At 39.3% G+C, this 22,114-nt stretch overlaps 1 protein-coding gene across 1 annotated transcript; it reads right to left on the reverse strand.

Annotated features, from left to right (window-relative positions):
• Nucleotides 1-7,930: 7,930 nt before the first annotated feature.
• LOC145010698 (zinc finger BED domain-containing protein RICESLEEPER 2-like) lies at nt 7,931-17,413 on the reverse strand. The gene is made up of 6 exons (XM_078969206.1): nt 17,409-17,413; nt 16,420-17,321; nt 16,290-16,342; nt 8,201-8,522; nt 8,061-8,125; nt 7,931-7,978 (listed from the first exon to the last, which is right to left on the reverse strand). Exons 1-6 carry the CDS (start codon nt 17,411-17,413, stop codon nt 7,931-7,933), a joined length of 1,395 nt encoding a protein of 464 aa, XP_078825332.1.
• Nucleotides 17,414-22,114: the final 4,701 nt, after the last annotated feature.

Genomic DNA, 22,114 nt, shown 5'->3' on the forward strand with positions numbered 1-22,114 from the left:
ACAACAAATATGAATACCGCAACCGGTATCAAGGACCCAAGATTTCGAATGGGGTGAGTTATTAGAAATGATAGTGTAAATACCTGCATGGTTGGGTTTGACTTTCCCATCCTTCACATCCTGCTGGTACTTTGGGCAGTTCCGCTTCCAATGAGCTTTTTCATGGCAATAGAAGCATTCAGCCTCTTTTGGGTCAGAAGAAGGAGTAATGAAACCTTTCTTGGTTCCACTTGAAGAAGAGCCATCAAGGGTCCGAGCCTTGGTACCCTTCGAAGATCTCTTTCTCTTCCTCCCTCGACTTTGCCCGATTGCCAAGACTGGAGTTGAGTCTGGAGTAGGAGTGATAGCAACCGACTTCCCCTTAAGACCTGTTTCTGCGGTCTTGAGAAGTCCCTGAAGTTTGCTGAGGGTGACCTCTTCCTTGTTCATGTGATATGTCATGCGGAATTGATCATAGCACGATGGTAAGGAGTGCAAAATGATATCTATTGCAAGCTCCTCAGGGAAGTTCACATTGAGCTTCAGCAAACGATCCACATACCTTTGCATTTTCTGCATGTGGCTCGTGACGGACTCTCCGTCCTTCATCATGGTTGTTATCATGGAGCAGATGACTTCGTACCTCTCTTGTCGTGCACTTTGATGGTATCTTTCCATCAAATCTTGGTGCATTTCATAAGGGTAGAAATCTTCATAAGATTTTTGGAGTTCAGCTGTCATTGTGGCTAACATGATGCAAGCCACCTTGGTTGCATCTCTTTCATGAGTATGAAAGTCAGCGATCTCCTGGGGAGTTGCAGTGGACTCATTAATTTCCTTAAGCTCCTTGTCAAGGACATATTCTTTGTCCTCGTAGCGGGTAATCATCCTGATGTTTCTGATCCATTTATTGAAGTTGGATCCATCAAAGGTGACTTTCCCACACAGACTCATAAAAGTAAAGGAGCCATTAGGATTCGAGCCAGAAGCATTATTTGAAGACATCTGAAAGAGAAGAACAAGTTTAGTATAGATTTAAGAGAGTCCTTAATAAAACACCCAAATGTAATATTAAGGCTAGGATCCAATCACAATATAGTATAACTTAGAAGAGGTATGCCGTAATCTAAGCTATACCATATTTGAAAGGTAGGTGAATGACGATTCACCAATTTCCACCACGAAAACCGAAATATTAGATATTTAGTTTTTTATTGGTTATAGAAATTCCTAGATTCTTTGAGATCCAATGAACTTTTCAAAGGCATGTTTCAATCTCGAGAGTGCCCTCCATGTTTTGTGACTGGGATGCCGAGGATCACAAAACAAGGTGTGAAGTAACCATGCAAATCACTTGGTACCCTTAAAGTTTATCACTCAATCGATGTGCCGGTAAACCACACACGCTCCACCGATACTATAATAAACCTTAAGTCACCCTTTACCTACCTTGTTAAGTCCAAGTTAGTGTGCCGGTTAACCACACACACTCCACCAACGACTTAGACAAAGTGTAAAGTGTAATTTCATGGATTAGCACCTTATTCACATTTTTCCTAAAGTAACTAAGATTGAGAATTTAATAAACATTTAGTTACTTTATTATATTCATCATACTTTGAATGAGAATTTATAAGTCCTTGTCTTACCCGTTCGGCTAACGACCCTCCACCAGTCAAGCAAGCGGTGGGTGAGAATATACACCCATTAAGTCACCATTTTATAGGCAACAACCTTATACCCACCTTATAGACCGGCTTCATGAATGAGGCGTACTAGCGGTAAGACGACTTTATTCTTATACATATATATAATTATTAAATCATCATAATATAAGTATAAGGGTTGAATTTTAACTTTTAAAATTCTAGGGGTTGGAACTTAAAGTTTTAACTTAACTTTACTTGTTCCAAAACTTGAGGGCAAGTTTTGTAACTTTCAAAACTTTTCATTTCTTGTAACTTATGAGTTTAATAGAGTAATAAAATGAAGACTCTTCATTTTTCTAACTCTTGTGTTTTTTAATGGTTTTAATTCAAGTGTGACTCTTGGTTTTCCATAACTTAAGGATAAGTTATGGACTCCATTAAAACACATTATGATCAAGAATTAATCTACCACATAGGTTACAAATAATTCCTATGATCATCTAAAACATCATAAGAACAAGAACATGAATATGAACACAATCAAAAATTACATTTAAAACTTTGTAATTTTGATAACTAGTTGTTGTAAATGAATTAGCAAAGACATTACACCACCAAAAACAAGTTTTCAATTACCAAAACAGTTTAGGGTAGTGTTTCTAATTCATTTCCAGCAACTGAATCGAAATTCTGCACTCAGTCGACCCTACTCGCCGAGTGCATGAACTCACTCGCCGAGTTGGTTGAAGATACTCATGAACTCGACGAGTCCCCCCTATAGACTCGACGAGTCCATTCGCAGACAGCAAGATTTCCGATTCTGTTTTCAACTTTTAAGCACAAATAAGAGCAAACAAGCCTAGGCTCTGATACCACTGATGGGTTTTGAGCATTCTAACACTTCCTAAGTGTACATGCAACCCTAATAACCTTGGATCTATGTTTGTCTAATTATCATGCAAAGTTGAATTCCAAGGTTATATTCCTATCTAGTATACATGGGGAACAATTTTAACTTATAGTATAGATAGAATAACTTACCTTGTTGTTGTTTGTGTTCCTTGAAACCTTGTGAGCCTAGCACCCCAAGTGTGATGCCTCAAATGCTTCACACAACACCAAATGCTCTTGGAAGAACTTATGAGAGAACACACACTTCTTCAAAATCGGCCAAGCCCTCTTATTTCTTAGTGTAGCCGATTTTAGGTGGAGAACATGTTACTTATATAGTGTTGACACATCTAGGGTTAAACCCTAATGTGTCATGACTCTTCATTTCCATGACCCATGGGTTTGTAACTCCCATGGAGCATCCTATGGGTGGAACCCAACTTGATAGTCCATGGAGCCTTTTAGCCCACTATACAAGATATGGATGATTTACATAATTAACCCATATATTTAATTAGTTATCTTTTGATCACTTAATTAATTCTAAATTAATTCTTGATCAAACTAATCAAATAATATTATTAATATATTAGAACTTATAATATATTAATAATCTCCAAGTGTTATTTCTTTCATTTAGTCTATCCAATTGCATGATGCCATGCAACCCAAATGGACCATGCCGGGTCGGGTCAAGTACATACCAAAAATTGTTATGGACTTAGACATCTTATCCAACATCTCCCACACTTGGCACACCGGCCCCGGCTTTGTTGACCCTTACCCGAAGAATCAGAGGGCTTAGGCTTCTTAACCTGACCCCCCCCCCCCCCGCCACATGTGCCTGATCATTCTTCCGCTTTGTGTGAGTATCCAACTCTATTTCCCTCTCACGGGCCTTCTCCACCATCTCGTTTAGGGTCTTGCACCCTGTAAAACTCACAAACTCCCGGATATCGTCCCTCAGCATGGAATGATATCGGGTCTACCTCATTTCCTCATCGGTAGCATACTGCAGAATCAATAAAGCTTGCTCTCAAAACTTGGCGGTGATTTGCGCCATAGTCTCGGTGGTCTACTGCAAATCGTGAAACTCCCTTACTAGCCGTTTCACCTTAATAGGCGGTGCAAACTCCGAATCAAACCGTCGAACGAACTCAGCCCATGACATCTCGGCCACTCCAGCTGGCCCTGCCTGGCTGGTAACCTCACCCACCAGTCGTGAGCCGTGTCTCTCAACATACACAAAGCAAACCCAACCTTTGCCACTTCCGGGTAGGAGCTCGTGCGTTGGGCATTCTCAATATCTGCTACCCAGCGACGGCTGACAATGGGGTCCCTGACGCGAAGAATTCCAGCGCCACACACGCCTTGAACTCCCGGAAGAAGGGAGTTCGGGTCCCGATCTGTCCTGCTGCCATCTCCTTCTTGAAAGATCTGAGTCTCTCCTCCATAATAACCTCCTTGACCGTTCCAAAAATGACTAGGGTTGCGTCCAGGATGCCACTGGTAACCTCGGCTGCAATGAGTTCTCGCAGCCTCTCATCAATGACATCGGTTGTGTCTCTCAATTATGCCCCGGTTCCCGATCTCGATCCTGACCCTCCTGCTCCAAATCGTGTCACCACCATGATAACTGAAATTCCATAAATAACAAACATTAGGGTTTTTCATATAAGAGGCGATCCCACACTGGCGCTCGTTGGGGTTTCCGGATCCATCAGTGCTATGGGCACAGAACCTGTGCTTCCAGAAGTACAGGCCCATTACTACCTTCCACACATACCTATACCCATCTCCACTGCTCAATCCAAAAACTCCAAATTTTCCCATGATTGAACCATACCCCACATTTAACACACAATAAAATCACTGGTCAACTCAAAGGTTCCTCTACTCCTAGCAATCACATTGTCATAACAGGTTGCTCTTATGCATGCAAATTATACACATATAAGGGATCAAATAGACTTTCGAATAAAATATTCTACCCTAAAGCCACAACCAAACAAGCAACAGGAAATAAGCCCAAACCAATCATTCTGAGGCTATAAGGTCCTAACCGTATACAATTTTAAAAGGATACACATAGCAAATTTCACATAAGCAACATGGTTCGATTCAGTATAACATAGCAAACATATAGCGGAATTACTTACTTGGCTCAGCTAATTACGTGGAGTGCACTATCATTTTTTGTTTTTCTTGTTATTATTTTGAAAACATTTCTACCATTTCCTTAGTTTGAGTCCCGACACACTCGAGAGTGTGCCTAAATCTCTCAAACCAAGGCTCTGATACCAACTTTTAACAGCCTGATTTTACAACGAATTTTTTTTCATTTAATTTAGATATATATATATATATATATATATATATATATATATATATATATATATATATATATATATATATATAACATCATGAAATCCATAAAACACACGTTTAGTTAAAACATCGTCTTTTACATGATATATAAATATCATAGTAGGTCCCCAACATATCGAGGAACAAAGATATAGATAGATAGAGTGCACGTCGCGCCATCAAGCGTTGCCCTTGCCTTTCGGCTCAAGTACAAGTCATATAAGCCATGTATACAAAGAACCAGCAAAATGTCATGGGCTACCCCACATAGTCTTTACTTGGACTGCCATGGGCTACCCCACATGGTCTTACACCCAAGGCCATGGGCTACCCCACATGGTCTTTACTTGGAGTGTCGTGGGCTACCCCGCATGGTCTTACACCCAAGGCCATGGGCTACCCCACATGGTCTTTACTTGGACTGCCATGGGCTACCCCACATGGTCTTACACCCAAGGCCACGGGCTCCCCCCGGGGTCTTCATGCAAAACATAAGATCATAATACATATCAAGACACAGAGTAATCACATAAATGATAACCACATAATGGGCCGGCCTTGGTCCGTAGACCCACGGGTATGGTGAGAAGGCTCACCTTTTCCCGAAGAATACAAATAATGCACCCTCAAAGACCCGCAACCTCCCAACTGGATAATAACAATAATAATAATATCATCAATGATTGGTCCATAAATTATCCCAAGGGAAGGCCCAACCTTTAAACCCTAACCCCAAAGGCCCAAATACCCTTACATTGCAAATAGGCCCATTATCTAAGTCCAATGTCCTTAATGGGCCTACTTAATATGTCCATGATCCATTTGATAAAAGGCTTTACCGTCAGAATCCAAACAGGCCCAAAACCCATAAGAGGCCCAAAAGTTTGACAGCCCAAAATAATATTAACCCAAACTGTTCAGCGTACGCTCCAGGTATGCACAACGTACCAGGTCTTCATGGGTTACGCGTAGCGTATTTGGAGTACGCCCGACGTAAGTCTCACTTAAGCACTTTCTCCATTAAGTGCCTATTACTTCATTCTTTTACGACCAAAATCTAGATCTGAGTCCTTTAATACCTCCTAGGGCATAAAGTTGCTAACTTTATGCCTTTGCATGTCCATTAAGCCCCCAAAGTCATCATTAAGACCTTTCCCAAGCCTCTCATTCATGCACAAGGTTATGACTTCCACCAAGATCCTATTTTTATACCCCCAGTTTGTTTAAGGACCCCAGATCTGACCTTATTTACGAATGGGGATGTTCTAGCCAACAAACGAGGTCGAAAATCCATCAAGAGAACCAACTACAAAAACCCTAGCTAAAACTAAAGAGCAAAAAGGAAAGGTGCAAGATTTTTACCTCCAAAAGCTCTGAAATATGATTATGATGCAAGATCTTGAAGCTCCCTCCTGTTCCAAGCTTGTTATACCAACCCTTCTCTTTGAAATGAACACTAGAGAGCACAAAAATACACCTTAAGAGCTCAAAAAATGATTCCTCAAAGCTCCCAACATTAAAATGACGTTTAAGGGTAGTGGAGGCTCTCCAGGGTTTAGCCCTAAGGGCTTAAAGTCATTTATATATGCCTCAAGTCCGTCATTAGGGTTTTCTGGCCCCTGACGTGTATGCCCTGTGTACACCCTGGTACGCCCAGCGTACCTCCCAACACCCATGTCCATAAAAGGACCTAGTACGCTAAGCGTACTCCTAAGTACGCCCAGCGTACTAAGGGACCAAAAATTCAACAATTCAAATTCTAAATCGGGTTCATGACATACCTTTTTATTTTAGATGTTACAACTCTCCCCCACTTGAACTAGACTTCGCCCTCGAAGTTCGTAGAGGCAAACAGATCAGGGTAATTTTCCCGCATCTCCTCCTCGGGCTCCCAAGTCCACTCGGAGCCCCTTCGATGTTGTCATTGCACCTTTACCATCCTTACCACCTTATTCCAAAGCATCTTCGTCTCCTGTCTAGTATGGAAATTGTCCTTTCTACATAATTCAATCCCCTATCCACCTGAATGTCATCCAAGGGTATAACCGCGGACTCGTCAGCAATATACTTCCAAAGCTGGGATACGTGGAAGGTGTTATGAATCTGACTAAGCTCCTCGGGGAGCTCCAATAGACAGGCCACCTTGCCTACTCGGGCTAGGATCCTGAATGGACCTATAAATTGAGGACCCAACTTGCCTTTCTTACGGAACCTGATAATCCCCTTCCACGGTGACACCTTTAATAAAACAAAATCCCCCACTTGAAACTCAAGATCTGATCGCCGTCGGTCGGCATAACTCTTATGTCGGCTCTGCGCGACCCGTAGCCAGTCATACACCTGCTGAATCAACCTGGTGGTATTGAGTACCACTTCCGAGCTCCCCATGTCCCGATGACCGACCTCGTCCCACCATACGGGGGTCCTGCACCTCCGACCATATAACATCTCGAATGGGGCTTGATCGATACTAGCATGGTAACTGTTATTGTATGAGAACTCTACCAGTGGGAGATATGTATCCGAACTTCATCTGAAATCTAGCACGCATGCACACAACATGTCTTCTAATGTCTGGATCATTCTCTCGCTTTAACCATCAGTTTGAGGTAGGAATGGCAATGGGGCGGGTTTGGGGCGGGGCATAGTGTCCCAAACCCGAACCCGATTTTCACACATGTACCCAAACCCGACCCGATACCCGATGGGTTTCTTATCGGGGTGCCCCGTCGGGGCTGAAACTTTCCCCGAACCCGACCTTAAACCTGAAACCCGATAATTACCCGATAACCCGACCCTATAACCCGAAATATGGCAGGAAAAAAAAAGGAAAAACTATAAATACATAATGATAAATTAAGACGTTGCATAGGCTTAAAATACAAAATAAGTTCTTAAATCATTTAACCAAATAGAAATTACTAATAGTCTAATATTGTAACATCAACCAACCAACCAAAACATCCAAGTATACAACATGAAAAACTAATTAATCACAATAATACATTACCAATTAACATTAAAACAAAGTTACAAACTCAAAATCAAACAAAATCATCCAAACTTGTTGTCCCGCTTTCTTTAGTGTTTTCCTACAAAATATTAAACAAACTCAAAATCAAACAAAATCATGGAAATGATATAAAATTAATATTTTTAGAAGTGTCGTTTTACCTCTTCCACATCATAATCAAATTCAACAGAACGACAATATGCGTCGGTCTCTTCAGAACAAGTTGCTGCATAAAATTAATATTATTAATATTCAAATAAAAATCACAATTTCATATAATTAATATAAAATAGTATACTACCTCGAATTTCATTCAACAACCAACTTTGAGCACACATTAAAGCCTCCAATGTCTTTGGATGAAGTCGACTACGATGAGGACTTACTAATCTTCCACTAGTGCTGAAAGCTGATTCCGAGGTAACAGTGGAAACAGGAATAGCTAATATATCTTTAGCTATCCTTTGTAGTGTCGGGTACTTAATCCCATTTGTTTTCCACCATGCCAACAAATCAAGTTCCATATCTTTAGGCAACAATTTCTCCTTCAAGTAGTTATCCAACTCACTCATACCTCCTGATTCATCATCATCTCTAGTAATAGAAGCAATATCCGATAAGAGCTTTTTGAATCCAACACGATGACCGGAAGAGATACTAGTGTTGGAATAGTGTCTAAGGCTATAACTATATTCGGTTGTGCATGGTCCTTTTGGGTTGCCTTCACCATAGCAACTTGAAGGATGATTTGTTAAGAGAGAGTAAATATTATAAAGGAATAATATATGGCTATTTGATTAATATAAGTCATAAATTAATTGGTATTAATTTGGTGACTTAAAGAGATTAATTAAATAAGAGGGTATAAACTGTCAATTGTTTGATAGTTAGACTTTAGACTAGAAATCCATTAGGATACACCTTGGACGTATTCTAAGAGCTTTAGATAAGCTAAAATCGTCCATAGGGTTATCTATGGAATGGATTTGGATAGCCTTAAGAGAAGATTATCCAATTAGGGTTTAGGGTGAAACCCTTAAGGAGTCTAAAGGTATAAATAGGCCCTTGGGATGGGGAATTCGTGTACAACCTTGTAGAACCTGAAGAAAGGAACCTCTGGTCGAATTCCATTCCCTCTCCACTCTCCTAAATTATCTTGCTTGCTATTGGTGTTTGTAAGCCATTAGAGGAGTGACAATTGTGACTCTAGAAGCACCAAGACAAACAAGATCAACAAGGGATTCAAAGGTATGATTCTAGATCTGTTTTAATATTGTTGTTTAACCTAATTAGCCATTAGAAGTCTTGGATTCAAAAACATGTTTATTAGAAAGCCTAGATCCAAGCAATAGGGTTTTGCATGCGCACATAGGAAAGTTCTTATGGCTAAAACCCAACAGTGGTATCAGAGCCTAGATTGGTTTTCTTTAAATTGTTGCTTAATTAACTGAAACAAACCTGCAAAATTCGATTTTTTGGGTTTTGAGTCACTGACTCGTCGAGTTCCAAGGTGGACTCGTCGAGTAGGCCTGACTCGGCGAGTCCCCTTGTGCACTCGGCGAGTCTAGGCGTCAGGAATGGCCAGATTCGGGATTTTTTCATAATTATCTTATGGAAACTTACCTTAATCATATTAGATCAATGTAAATCCGATTTTTTGATAAATATGACTATTATCTTGATCTAATTAAAGATATTTATCATCCAATAAAATATTTAATTTCCTTATATGATAATGGTTAATTATTTTGGTAATTATCTTCAAAGAAATCAAGATAAATCAAATAAAGATAATTAGAATATTAATTGTTAATTGGAATTATTTGTTATTTGATCCTTCATGTTTTAAATGTTTAAAACCTACCCTAAAGTTTTGAAATTTATATTTGTGATTAAAAGTTTTAATTTAGACATCTTAAATTTCAAACCCTAAATTATGAAAAGTTTAAAATGTAACCCTATACTTATATGATATTACTAGATTAATATATATATGTATAACTAAATGCTAGTCTTACCGCTAGTAGGCCTCATTCACGAAACCGATCTATAAGGTGGGTATAAGGTTGCGGCCTATAAAATGGCGCTTAATGGGTGTACACTCACACCCACCGCTTGCTTGATTGGTGGAGGGTCGTTAGCCGAACGGGTAGGATAGGGCAACCTCATCCTCTCATTAAAAGTATGATAAGAAATACGAAGTAACTAAATTTTTTTTTTTTTTAAATTTCCCAATCTTAGTTACTTTAGGAAAAGTGAATTGATGCAATCCCATGAAATTACACTTTGCACCTTGCTAAGATGTTAGTGGAGCGTGTGTGGTTTACCGGCACACTAATTGGTTCTAAGCGAAGGTGGCAAAGGGTGATTCATTGTTCATCATAGTTCGATGGAGCGTGTGTGGTTTACCGGCACATCGAATAGGTGATCGTTACAATGAAGGCACCATGTGAATTTGCATGGTAATTCACACCCGCTTTGTGATCCTCGGCATCCCAGTCACAAACAAGAGGGGCATATCGAGATTTAAACATGCCATTGAATAGTTCAATGAATCTCATCCGAATCTAGGAATTCTCAAAAACACTTAGGACTAAAACTTTAAGTTTTGTGATGGAGAATTAGTGAATCGTCATTCACTTACCTTCAATTTATTTGCATGATAGATTACGGCATCCCTTTTCTAGTATGTAAATGTTATTGTTGGATCCTAGCCCTAATTTTTCTTATTGGGTGATAATTAGGGATTCTTATTCTAATCAATCTTTGTCCTTTCTATAGATGTCAAACGCAAACAACGCTGCTGCTAGTTCTTTCACGATGATGAGCCTTTGCCAAAAGGTCACCTTCGATGGAACGAACTTTGGCGAATGGATAAGATACATTCGCACCATTGCTCGCTATGAGGATAAAGAGTATGTCCTCGATGAGAAGCTCAAGAAAATCAACCCCGAAGTTACTACTCCTGCCGAAATCACCGCCTTTGAAACTCATGAGCGAGATGCAACGAAGGTACATTGCATCATGATCACCACCATGAACTCCGAATTCCAAAAGTCCTACGAGGACATGTATCCATACAAAATGCATCAAGACTTGTTGGAGAGGTACCACCAAAACGCGAGACAAGAGCGTTACGAGATCTTCACTAACATGATTTCCGCCAAGATGGGTCATGGAGAATCTCTTACCGTGCACTTGCAAAAGATGCAAAGGTATGTCGACCGCCTTCGCAAGTTAAATGTTGACTTCGGCGAAGACTTGGCGATCGACATGGTGCTTCACTCTTTGCCTCCGATTTACAATCAATTTAGGATGACCTACCACATGAACAAAGAGGAAGTCACTCTTAGTAAACTCCAAGGTCTCTTGAGGGTTGCTGAGAGCAATTTCAAGGACAAGTCTGTTGCACCAACTCCCAATCCATCCGCTGCTCCTGTCTTGGCTATTGGTCAAGGGATGGGAAAGAAGAGGAAAGCTTCTGCAAATAACTATCGAAAGGTGAAAGCCCGAGATGGTTCCTCTTCTAGTGGGACCAAAGTTGATCCCTCTAAGCCCTGATCTAACCCAAAGGAGGCAGAATGCCAACACTGCCACAAGATAGAACATTGGAAGAGAAGCTGCCCAGATTACCTGCAAGCCATCAAGGAAGGAAAGATCAAGCCATCTTTGGCAGGTATATATGCAATCAAATCTAACGATTCTAATCATGCTATTTCTTGGGTTCTTGACACCGGTTGTGGTTATCACATTTGTTCTAATGTGCAGGGACTAAGAAGAAGTAGGGATGTGGAGCAAGGAAGGATCAATCTAATCATGGGGAACAGAAGATCGTCGCCTGTGACCAAGATTGGAGTGTATTCTTTAGTGCTTAAGAATAGTTTAGTTTTAGATTTGAACAATTGTTGCTATTCGCCAGAAATGGCTAGAAACATCATTTCATTTCATGGTTTATATAGACAAGGATTTAGATTTTCTTTTAATAATCAGAATGGTTCTATTTTGGCTTATCTAAATGGTGTCTTTTACTTTGAAGCTATACCATGTAATGGAATATATGAAACTGTTATGATTGTTGATAACTTAGGAAATGATGTTTTGAATATTTATTCTTCCACTAGTATGGATAAAGCATCCTTGTGGCATTGTCGTCTTGGACATGTCAACAAGAAACGCATAGCCCAACTCCAAAAGGATGGAGTGTTGGAGTCATTCGACCTTAGGGAAGATGACACATGCGAGTCTTGTTTACTTGGAAAGATGACTAAGTCACCCTTCACGAGTACTTGTGAAAGGGGTGAGGGACTATTAGACCTAATACATACCGATGTATGTGGACCTTTTAGATCAACCACGAAGGATGGGAACCGCTTCTATGTGACTTTTACCGATGATTATAGTAGATATGGGTATATCTATTTAATCAAGCAAAAGTCAGAAACCTTTGAAAAGTTCAAAGAGTTCAAGAATGAAGTGGAGAATCAATTGGGCAGGAAAATCAAGATGCTTCGATCCGATCGAGGAGGAGAGTACCTAAGTCTTGAATTCCAGGATTATCTCAAGGAGTGTGGAATAGTTTCACAATTGACGCCTCCTAGGACACCGCAGTTAAATGGTGTGGCAGAAAGGCGTAATCGAACCTTATTGGATATGGTTCGCTCTATGATGAGTCGTGCTTCACTACCTATCTTCTTTTGGGGGTATGCCTTAGAGACTGCCGCCCATATCCTTAACCGAGTCCCTACTAAGAAGGTTGCCAAAACACCTCACGAGATGTGGACGGGGAAAGCTCCCTCGTTGGCACATATCAAGGTTTGGGGTTGCGAGGCTTTCGTAAGACGAGATACTCACGACAAGCTTGAACCTCGAAGTGAGCGATGTATTTTCATCGGCTACCCGCAAACTTCCTTTGGATATCTCTTCTATAGACCAAAAGATAATGTTATCTTTGTTGCGAGGAGAGGAGTTTTCCGAGAGCGAGAACTCATAAGCCAAGGAGACAGTGGGAGGCAAATCGAACTTGAAGAGATTCAAGAATCGATAGATGAAGGAACCTCTACCGCTGGCATTCAACCCGAGGAGGAAACTCCGGTTGAACTGATTGACGAATCCTTACCTCTTAGACGTTCCGATAGAGTTAGAGTTCATCCCCAGTTTTGTGGTTTTCATATTACTACCGAAGGGGACACGTATATTAGTGATGGTACACTAGTAAATCTTGATGAACCTAATAGCTATGAGGAAGCCATGGCCGGCCCGGAGTCTGGAAAATGGAAAGACGCGATGGATAGCGAGACCCAATCCATGTACGATAACCAAGTTTGGAATTTGGTTGATTACGTGCCCGAACGTAAGACCGTAGGGTGCTAGTGGATCTTCAAGAAGAAGACCGATGTGGATGGGAACGTACACACATATAAGGCGCGATTGGTTGCGAAGGGCTTTACTCAAACTCCCGGAGTTGACTATGATGAGACCTTCTCACCAGTTGCGAAGATTAAATCTATTAGAGTGATGCAAGCAATTGCCGCATTTCATGATTATGAGATTTGGCAAATGGATGTCAAGACCGCTTTCCTTAACGGAAAGTTGGCTGAGGATGTTTACATGGCTCAGCTAGAGGGGTTTGTGGATCCGAAGCTTCCGAATAGAGTGTGTAAGCTTGAGAAGTCCATTTATGGACTTAAGCAAGCGTCTCGCAGATGGAATCCTTGCTTCGATGAGAAAGTCAAAGAGTTTCGATTTGTACGAAGCGAAGACGAATCTTGTGTATATGTCAAAGCCAGTGGGAGTATAGTAAGCTTCCTCGTTCTATATGTCGATGACATATTACTCATAGGAAACGACATCCCGACTCTGCAGGAGGTTAAGTCCTGGCTCGGGAAGTGCTTCGCTATGAAGGACCTCGGAGAGGCTTCTTACATTTTGGGAATAAGGATAGTAAGAGAAAGAAGTAAGAGACTAATTGGACTTAGTCAGAATACTTACTTGGAGAAGGTACTAAAACGTTTTAGTATGGAAAACTCAAAGAAGGGAGAACTACCGATACAAGGAAATGCCAAGTTGAGTAAGACTCAAAGTCCGAGTACCGAAGCTAAGATAGCATAAATGAGCCGAGTACCATACGCTTCCGCAGTTGGCTCAATCATGTACGTTATGACTTGTACTCGCCCTGATGTAGCCTTCGCTTTGAGCATGGTTAGCAGATATCAAGGGAACCCTGGCAAAGCACATTGGATTACGGTGAAGAACATCCTTAAGTACCTTCGGAGGACGAAAGAATGGTTCTTAGTCCTTGGAGGGAGTGATGACTTGAAGGTGCGAGGGTATAGTGACGCCAGCTTTCAGACCGACAGGGACAACTATCGTTCGCAGTCGGGCTGGGTTTTTACCCTAAATGGAGGAGCAGTGACATGGAAAAGTTCCAAGCAGGAAACCGTAGCTGATTCAACGTGCGAATCAGAGTACATCGCAGCGAGCGAAGCATCGAAGGAGGCAATATGGCTGAAGAACTTCATTGGTGATCTTGGAGTTGTGCCGGCCATAAAGGAGCCCATGGAGATTTTCTGTGATAACGAAGGTGCGGTTGCCTTGACCAAGGAACCGAGGGATCATGGTAGATCTCGACATATCGACAGAAAATATCACTTCATTAGACATCGTGTAGAAGAAGGACAACTCGTAGTGAAGAGGATATCATCAGAAGATAACCCAGCAGACCCGCTTACGAAGGGACTGAGTAGGGTTAAGCACTTGCAGCATGCTAGGAGTATTGGGCTGAAGGATGATATTAGTATAGATTAGATAGTATTAGAAACGTATAATAGATAAATGTAATTAACATTTGATGATTAAATAAAGGAGTTTTATTTATGAGTAAAGTTACTGTCACATGTTAGTTGTTTAACTATTGTTTCACTTTGCATGTTTTGACTTCCAGAATAATTGAGTTTATTAGGAATAATCGAATTATTCAAATGGTCCACAATCGTTCATATGTTGGGAGTAGATATGAATGAAGATTGTCATGAATTGGTGTGTAGAATGTCTAAATGGTGTTAGACATGGCAAGGGTTGCTGCAACGTTCATGAGTGCTTATGAACTGGTTTTGAGCATTGGAATAAACCCGCGCTTGCTGAAATCACCTTATGGAATACGATATAAAAGGTGATCGCAAGACGATAATATCATATGGTCTTAAAACCTAGATATATGGTTTATTATTTGTTAATTGATTGTGCATTGATAATGCGAAAACGCATCAGTAACTTGATGTTATAAAACGCATTGTTGTGTATAGTTGGTTAATGAATAAGTAAATGCATATAAGTCGAAGTTTATCTGTAAATTTTATCCTAAGTGGATAGAAGAGATATCTTGGCCACTCGATGATTTTATTTGACTTATGTGCCGGGCCCGGTCAGAACTGAATTGATGTGTTCGATTAAGTTCTATGTCAAATAAATCGAAGATCGAGAAATCTAAATGCTAGACTAACCATTCCATAGGATTGTCAGCATGATATCTAACAGAGGACTGTACGATCCCTTATCTAAAGGACAGGATTGATTAGATCAGAGTTGACAACGTCTTTGAGAGCTACGATTGCGAACCGTATTGTACTTGTATAGTTACTAGACTTATCCAAGTGGGAGACTGTTGGAATAGTGTCTAAGGCTATAACTATATTCGGTTGTGCATGGTCCTTTTGGGTTGCCTTCACCATAGCAACTTGAAGGATGATTTGTTAAGAGAGAGTAAATATTATAAAGGAATAATATATGGCTATTTGATTAATATAAGTCATAAATTAATTGGTATTAATTTGGTGACTTAAAGAGATTAATTAAATAAGAGGGTATAAACTGTCAGTTGTTTGATAGTTAGACTTTAGACTAGAAATCCATTAGGATACACCTTGGACGGATTCTAAGAGCTTTAGATAAGCTAAAATCGTCCATAGGCTTATCTATGGAATGGATTTGGATAGCCTTAAGAGAAGATTATCCAATTAGGGTTTAGGGTGAAACCCTTAAGGAGTCTAAAGGTATAAATAGGCCCTTGGGATGGGGAATTCGTGTACAACCTTGTAGAACCTGAAGAAAGGAACCTCTGGTCGAATTCCATTCCCTCTCCACTCTCCTAAATCATCTTGCTTGCTATTGGTGTTTCTAAGCCATTAGAGGAGTGACAATGGTGACTCTAGAAGCTCCAAGACAAACAAGATCAACAAGGGATTCAAAGGTATGATTCTAGATCTGTTTTAATATTGTTGTTTAACCTAATTAGCCATTAGAAGTCTTGGATTCAAAAGCATGTTTATTAGAAAGCCTAGATCCAAGCAATAGGGTTTTGCATGCGCACATAGGAAAGTTCTTATGGCTAAAACCCAACAACTAGAACCAAATGAAGATGAACCAGGAACTGAACCACCATAAAATCCTAATGTTTATTATAAAAATGTTAATAATTTAAGATATGATCTATTTATTATACAAACAATAAGAAGAATATAATACCTTCACTCTTCCTTTTTTTAGATGCATTACTTGACACGTACTCTTGAAACAAAGTTTGGACAAACGCCTCCAAATTTTGAAATTCAATCTTTGCCTTTTCTTCTCCATAAAGCACAGGAAAAAGTAACTCCACAAACTTTAATTTGTATCGTGGATCTAAAATCGCTGCCATTCCCATTACCCCATGAATTACAGACCAATACTTATTGAACTTAGAAACCATTTGGTCAGCCATCATCTTAATCTCCTCAATAGGAGATTTCGTCCACTCACGCAAAGAATACCCAATCTCACATATCAAAGGAAAGAAAACATTAGCTGTAGGATACTTTGAACCAGAGAACATAACAGTCACCTCATAAAAAAGTTGTAATCTTTCACAAATCTCACTAGCCAACTCCCAATCCTTTTCTGTAGGAAAACATGTATACTTATAGTCTCTTGTCTTTACCCGATCGAAAACCTCTTTGTAGCTTATAGCAACACTCAACATCAAGAATGTAGAGTTCCACCGTGTCTTGCAGTCAAGTATCAACTTCTTTGAGTATGGTATTCCCAACTGTTCTGCTGCTGTCACAAAATTTTGCTCCCTCTTTGGTGATGCAGACCAAAATGCAACACTCTCTCTGATTCTCTCAATCTCATATTTAATGAGAGATAAGCCATCTTGGACAATAAGATTGAGAATATGTGCGCAGCAACGCATATGAAACAAATCACCATTCATCATTAGTGATTTTAGAGGAAGTTTCTCTAATAATATCCTGATAATTGCATCATTTGTGGTGCAATTATCCACAGTAAGAGTTGAAACTTTCCTATCAAGATTCCAATCACACAAAGTAGCATAAAGTATGTCGGCAAGAACATCAGATGTATGCGGACAAGGCACGTAAATAAACCTGTTTAAGAATATATAAATATATATGTTAATATTAACATATAAATAATAAGTACGTATAAATTGTAGTTAAATAATTATAATATACCTCATAATTCTGCTTAGGAATGGCAATGGGGCGGGTTCGGGGCGGGGCATAGTGTCCCAAACCCGAACCCGATTTTCACACATGTACCCGAACCCGACCCGATACCCGACGGGTTTCTTATCGGGGCGCCCCGTCGGGGCTGAAACTTTCCCCGAACCCAACCCTAAACCCGAAACCCGATAATTACCCGATAACCCGACCCTATAACCCGAAATATGGCAGGAAAAAAAAAGGAAAAACTATAAATACATAATGATAAATTAAGACGTTGCATAGGCTTAAAATACAAAATAAGTTCTTAAATCATTTAACCAAATAGAAATTACTAATAGTCTAATATTGTAACATCAACCAACCAACCAAAACATCCAAGTATACAACATGAAAAACTAATTCATCATAATAATACATTACCAATTAACATTAAAACAAAGTTACAAACTCAAAATCAAACAAAATCATCCAAACTTGTTGTCCCGCTTTCTTTAGTGTTTTCCTACAAAATATTAAACAAACTCAAAATCAAACAAAATCATGGAAATGATATAAAATTAATATTTTTAGAAGTGTCGTTTTACCTCTTCCACATCATAATCAAATTCAACAGAACGACAATATGCGTCGGTCTCTTCAGAACAAGTTGCTGCATAAAATTAATATTATTAATATTCAAATAAAAATCACAATTTCATATAATTAATATAAAATAGTATACTACCTCGAATTTCATTCAACAACCAACTTTGAGCACACATTAAAGCCTCCAATGTCTTTGGATGAAGTCGACTACGATGAGGACTTACTAATCTTCCACTAGTGCTGAAAGCTGATTCCGAGGCAACAGTGGAAACAGGAATAGCTAATATATCTTTAGCTATCCTTTGTAGTGTCGGGTACTTAATCCCATTTGTTTTCCACCATGCCAACAAATCAAGTTCCATATCTTTAGGCAACAATTTCTCCTTCAAGTAGTTATCCAACTCACTCATACCTCCTGCTTCATCATCATCTCTAGTAATAGAAGCAATATCCGATAAGAGCTTTTTGAATCCAACACGATGACCGGAAGAGATACTAGAACCAAATGAAGATGAACCAGGAACTGAACCACCATAAAAACCTAATGTTTATTATAAAAATGTTAATAATTTAAGATATGATCTATTTATTATACAAACAATAAGAAGAATATAATACCTTCACTCTTCCTTTTTTTAGATGCATTACTTGACACGTACTCTTGAAACAAAGTTTGGACAAACGCCTCCAAATTTTGAAATTCAATCTTTGCCTTTTCTTCTCCATAAAGCACAGGAAAAAGTAACTCCACAAAATTTAATTTGTATCGTGGATCTAAAACCGCTACCATTCCCATTACCCCATGAATTACAGACCAATACTTATTGAACTTAGAAACCATTTGGTCAGCCATCATCTTAATCTCCTCAATAGGAGATTTCGTCCACTCACGCAAAGAATACCCAATCTCACATATCAAAGGAAAGAAAACATTAGCTGTAGGATACTTTGAACCAGAGAACATAACAGTCACCTCATAAAAAAGTTGTAATCTTTCACAAATCTCACTAGCCAACTCCCAATCCTTTTCTGTAGGAAAACATGTATACTTATAGTCTCTTGTCTTTACCCGATCGAAAACCTCTTTGTAGCTTATAGCAACACTCAACATTAAGAAAGTAGAGTTCCACCGTGTCTTGCAGTCAAGTATCAACTTCTTTGAGTATGGTATTCCTAACTGTTCTGCTGCTGTCACAAAATTTTGCTCCCTCTTTGGTGATGCAGACCAAAATGCAACACTCTCTCTGATTCTCTCAATCTCAAATTTAATGAGAGACAAGCCATCTTGGACAATAAGATTGAGAATATGTGCGCAGCAACGCATATGAAACAAATCACCATTCATCATTAGTGATTTTAGAGGAAGTTTCTCAAATAATATCCTGATAATTGCATCATTTGTGGTGCAATTATCCACAGTAAGAGTTGAAACTTTCCTATCAAGATTCCAATCACACAAAGTAGCATAAAGTATATCGGTAAGAACATCAGATGTATGCGGACAAGGCACGTAAATAAACCTGTTTAAGAATATATAAATATATATGTTAATATTAACATATAAATAATAAGTACGTATAAATTGTAGTTAAATAAGTATAATATACCTCATAATTCTGCTTTGCAAGTTCCAGTTTTGATCTACAAAATGTGCTGTCATTGCCATAAATCCTTTTTTTTATGATTAGATGTCCACATATCAGTAGTAACTGCAATTCTGCTTTTGGTCTTTGCTAACAAACTCATAGTTTTATCCCTTTCGTAATCATAAATTCTTTTGATGTCATCCTTGATGGTGTTTCGACAAGGAACCTTAAACAAAGGTTGAAGACCTCCCACAAACTTCCTAAATCCATGATGCTCTACAATTGAAAGCGGATACTCATGCACAATAATCATTTCAGCCAAATCCTTCCTAGAAGTATCAGCATTAAATGTATAATTTGAAACATGCGTTGTAGTACCATCTAATTTCTTTTTTTCTTGCACCAAGATAGATTGACGAATATCTGGAAAAGGTTTGTGTAAAAAACGCTGATAATGTGCAAGTAAATGTTTTGTGCCATTCTTGCTATCTGCACCCAACACTTTAGAGCAATGTTTACATCTTGCTTTAACTTCATCATTCAATTTAAATTTTATAAAATGTTGCCATGCCGGTGAACGTGTTGCCCTTTTCGAACCAACAACTTCATCTCCATCTTCATCAAAAACTGTATCATTAATATTTGTTCCATCTTGTTGATCCACAGAATCAGTATTTTGTTGATTAGAACCCGAACCTCCCACATCTTGACTACTTGCAGTTGGAGCATGATTTTGACTAGTTGAATTCATATTTCCTGAAAAATATTAGTTTACCTATCAGGGCATTATTCTTAACCACACAAATGAAAAAGATACAGATTCTAAAGGTTCAAAAATCAAAACATTATTCAGATTTCTAAATAAGAAATTGATTTTAAGAAATTGATACAGGGAAAGAAAGATACAGATTACAGTAGGATTGTAGGATGCGTAAAATTATACTACACCAAAAGTGTGTTTTATTAGGAATCCACAACATTCCCTTGGCATAAGGAACTTTATTTAAACTCCTTAGAAGATAACGATGCCCTTTAGGTATAACTTTAGCAATATCATCCAAGATTTGATAAAATTTAACAGGATTAGTTTTTTTTTTTTTTAATTATTTTGATCAGGTGTCGACATTCAAGAATGGGTTTCTAAGGTACACAAAAAAGATTCTTCAAGATGAAAGGGTCAAAGTGAAACTGCAAAACTAAAAGTTGACGCATAAACTGTTCCCATCTCATCTCATCTCAACACCAATCTTTTCAATGGCCAACCTAGATTCATATTTACAAGTTATTCAGATTTCTAAATAAGAAATTGATACAGGGAAAGAAAGATACAGATTACAGTAGGGATCGATTACATATGCTCAATTTCAAGAATTCAAATTACCACATGGAATGAAAAAGATACAGGGTCACAGTGAGCGATTGAAGAAAGATACAAGTAGTGATCAATTACATATGCTCAATTTCAAGAAAAATGAAGAGAATTAAAGAAAGATGCGACCGATTCCCAATGATTGATTACCGGTGATTGTTTCTTGTGCGTGAGCGTCACCGTCACTGTGTGGTGTCGATCGAAGACAAAGTCGTTCGATTTGTGGGTTGCGTATCGTCTGTCATTGCCCGAATGCGGAATGCCCATTGGTCGCACTATCGTCTATCGCATGCTCGCTCGTAGCTTGCGATTTGATTTCAGTCGATTTGGAATGTCGGCTCTCGGTCTCGGCTGTAACCTAGATTAGTAGAAGATGAAGAGAAGAGTGAGAAGTGTGATTTGTGAACGATTGTTAGGGCTGAAGTGTAATATTAATATATATATATATATATATATATATATATATATATATATATATATATATATATATATATATATTCGGGGCGGGGCAGACACAACCCACTCCCTGACCCGAACCCAGAAAAAATACCCGATAAGAACCCGAAACCCGGCCCGATACCCGATAGTACTGACCCGACCCGAAAAATTCGGGAATCGGGTTTCACCGTCGGGTTCGGGTTTTTTTGCCATCCCTAGTTTGAGGGTGATATGCTATACTGAAATGCAGCTGAGTACCCAGTTCTTCGGGACACTTTTTCCAAAATCTGGATGTAAACCAAACATCCCTATCAGAAACCACCGACACCGGCACCCCGTGCCTGGCCACCACTTCTCGAACATAAATGTCTGCTAACTTTTCTGCGGATATGCTCTCGGTGATTGGAATGAAATGGGAACTCTTCGTTAGTCTATCAACAATGACCCATATGGCATCCACCCCCTCTTCATCCTTAGTAGCATCGTAATAAAGTCCATAGTGATATCCTCCCACTTCCACATGGGTATGGGTAGCGGCTGAACCTTTCCATGAGGTCGCTAGTGCTCAGCCTTCACCTTCCTGCACGTCAAGCATCGCTCCACGAACCAAGCGATTTCTCATTTCTAGTAGGGCCACCAGTAACTAATCCTCAAGTCTCTATACATCTTTGTTGCACCCGAGTGTATAGAGAACTTAGACTTATGAGCCTCCTCCAACAGCCTTTGCCTCACTC

This window comes from Lactuca saligna, chromosome 8 (genome assembly GCF_052625555.1).
Source record: "Lactuca saligna cultivar CGN05327 chromosome 8, ASM5262555v1, whole genome shotgun sequence".
Classification (NCBI taxonomy): Eukaryota; Viridiplantae; Streptophyta; class Magnoliopsida; order Asterales; family Asteraceae; genus Lactuca; species Lactuca saligna.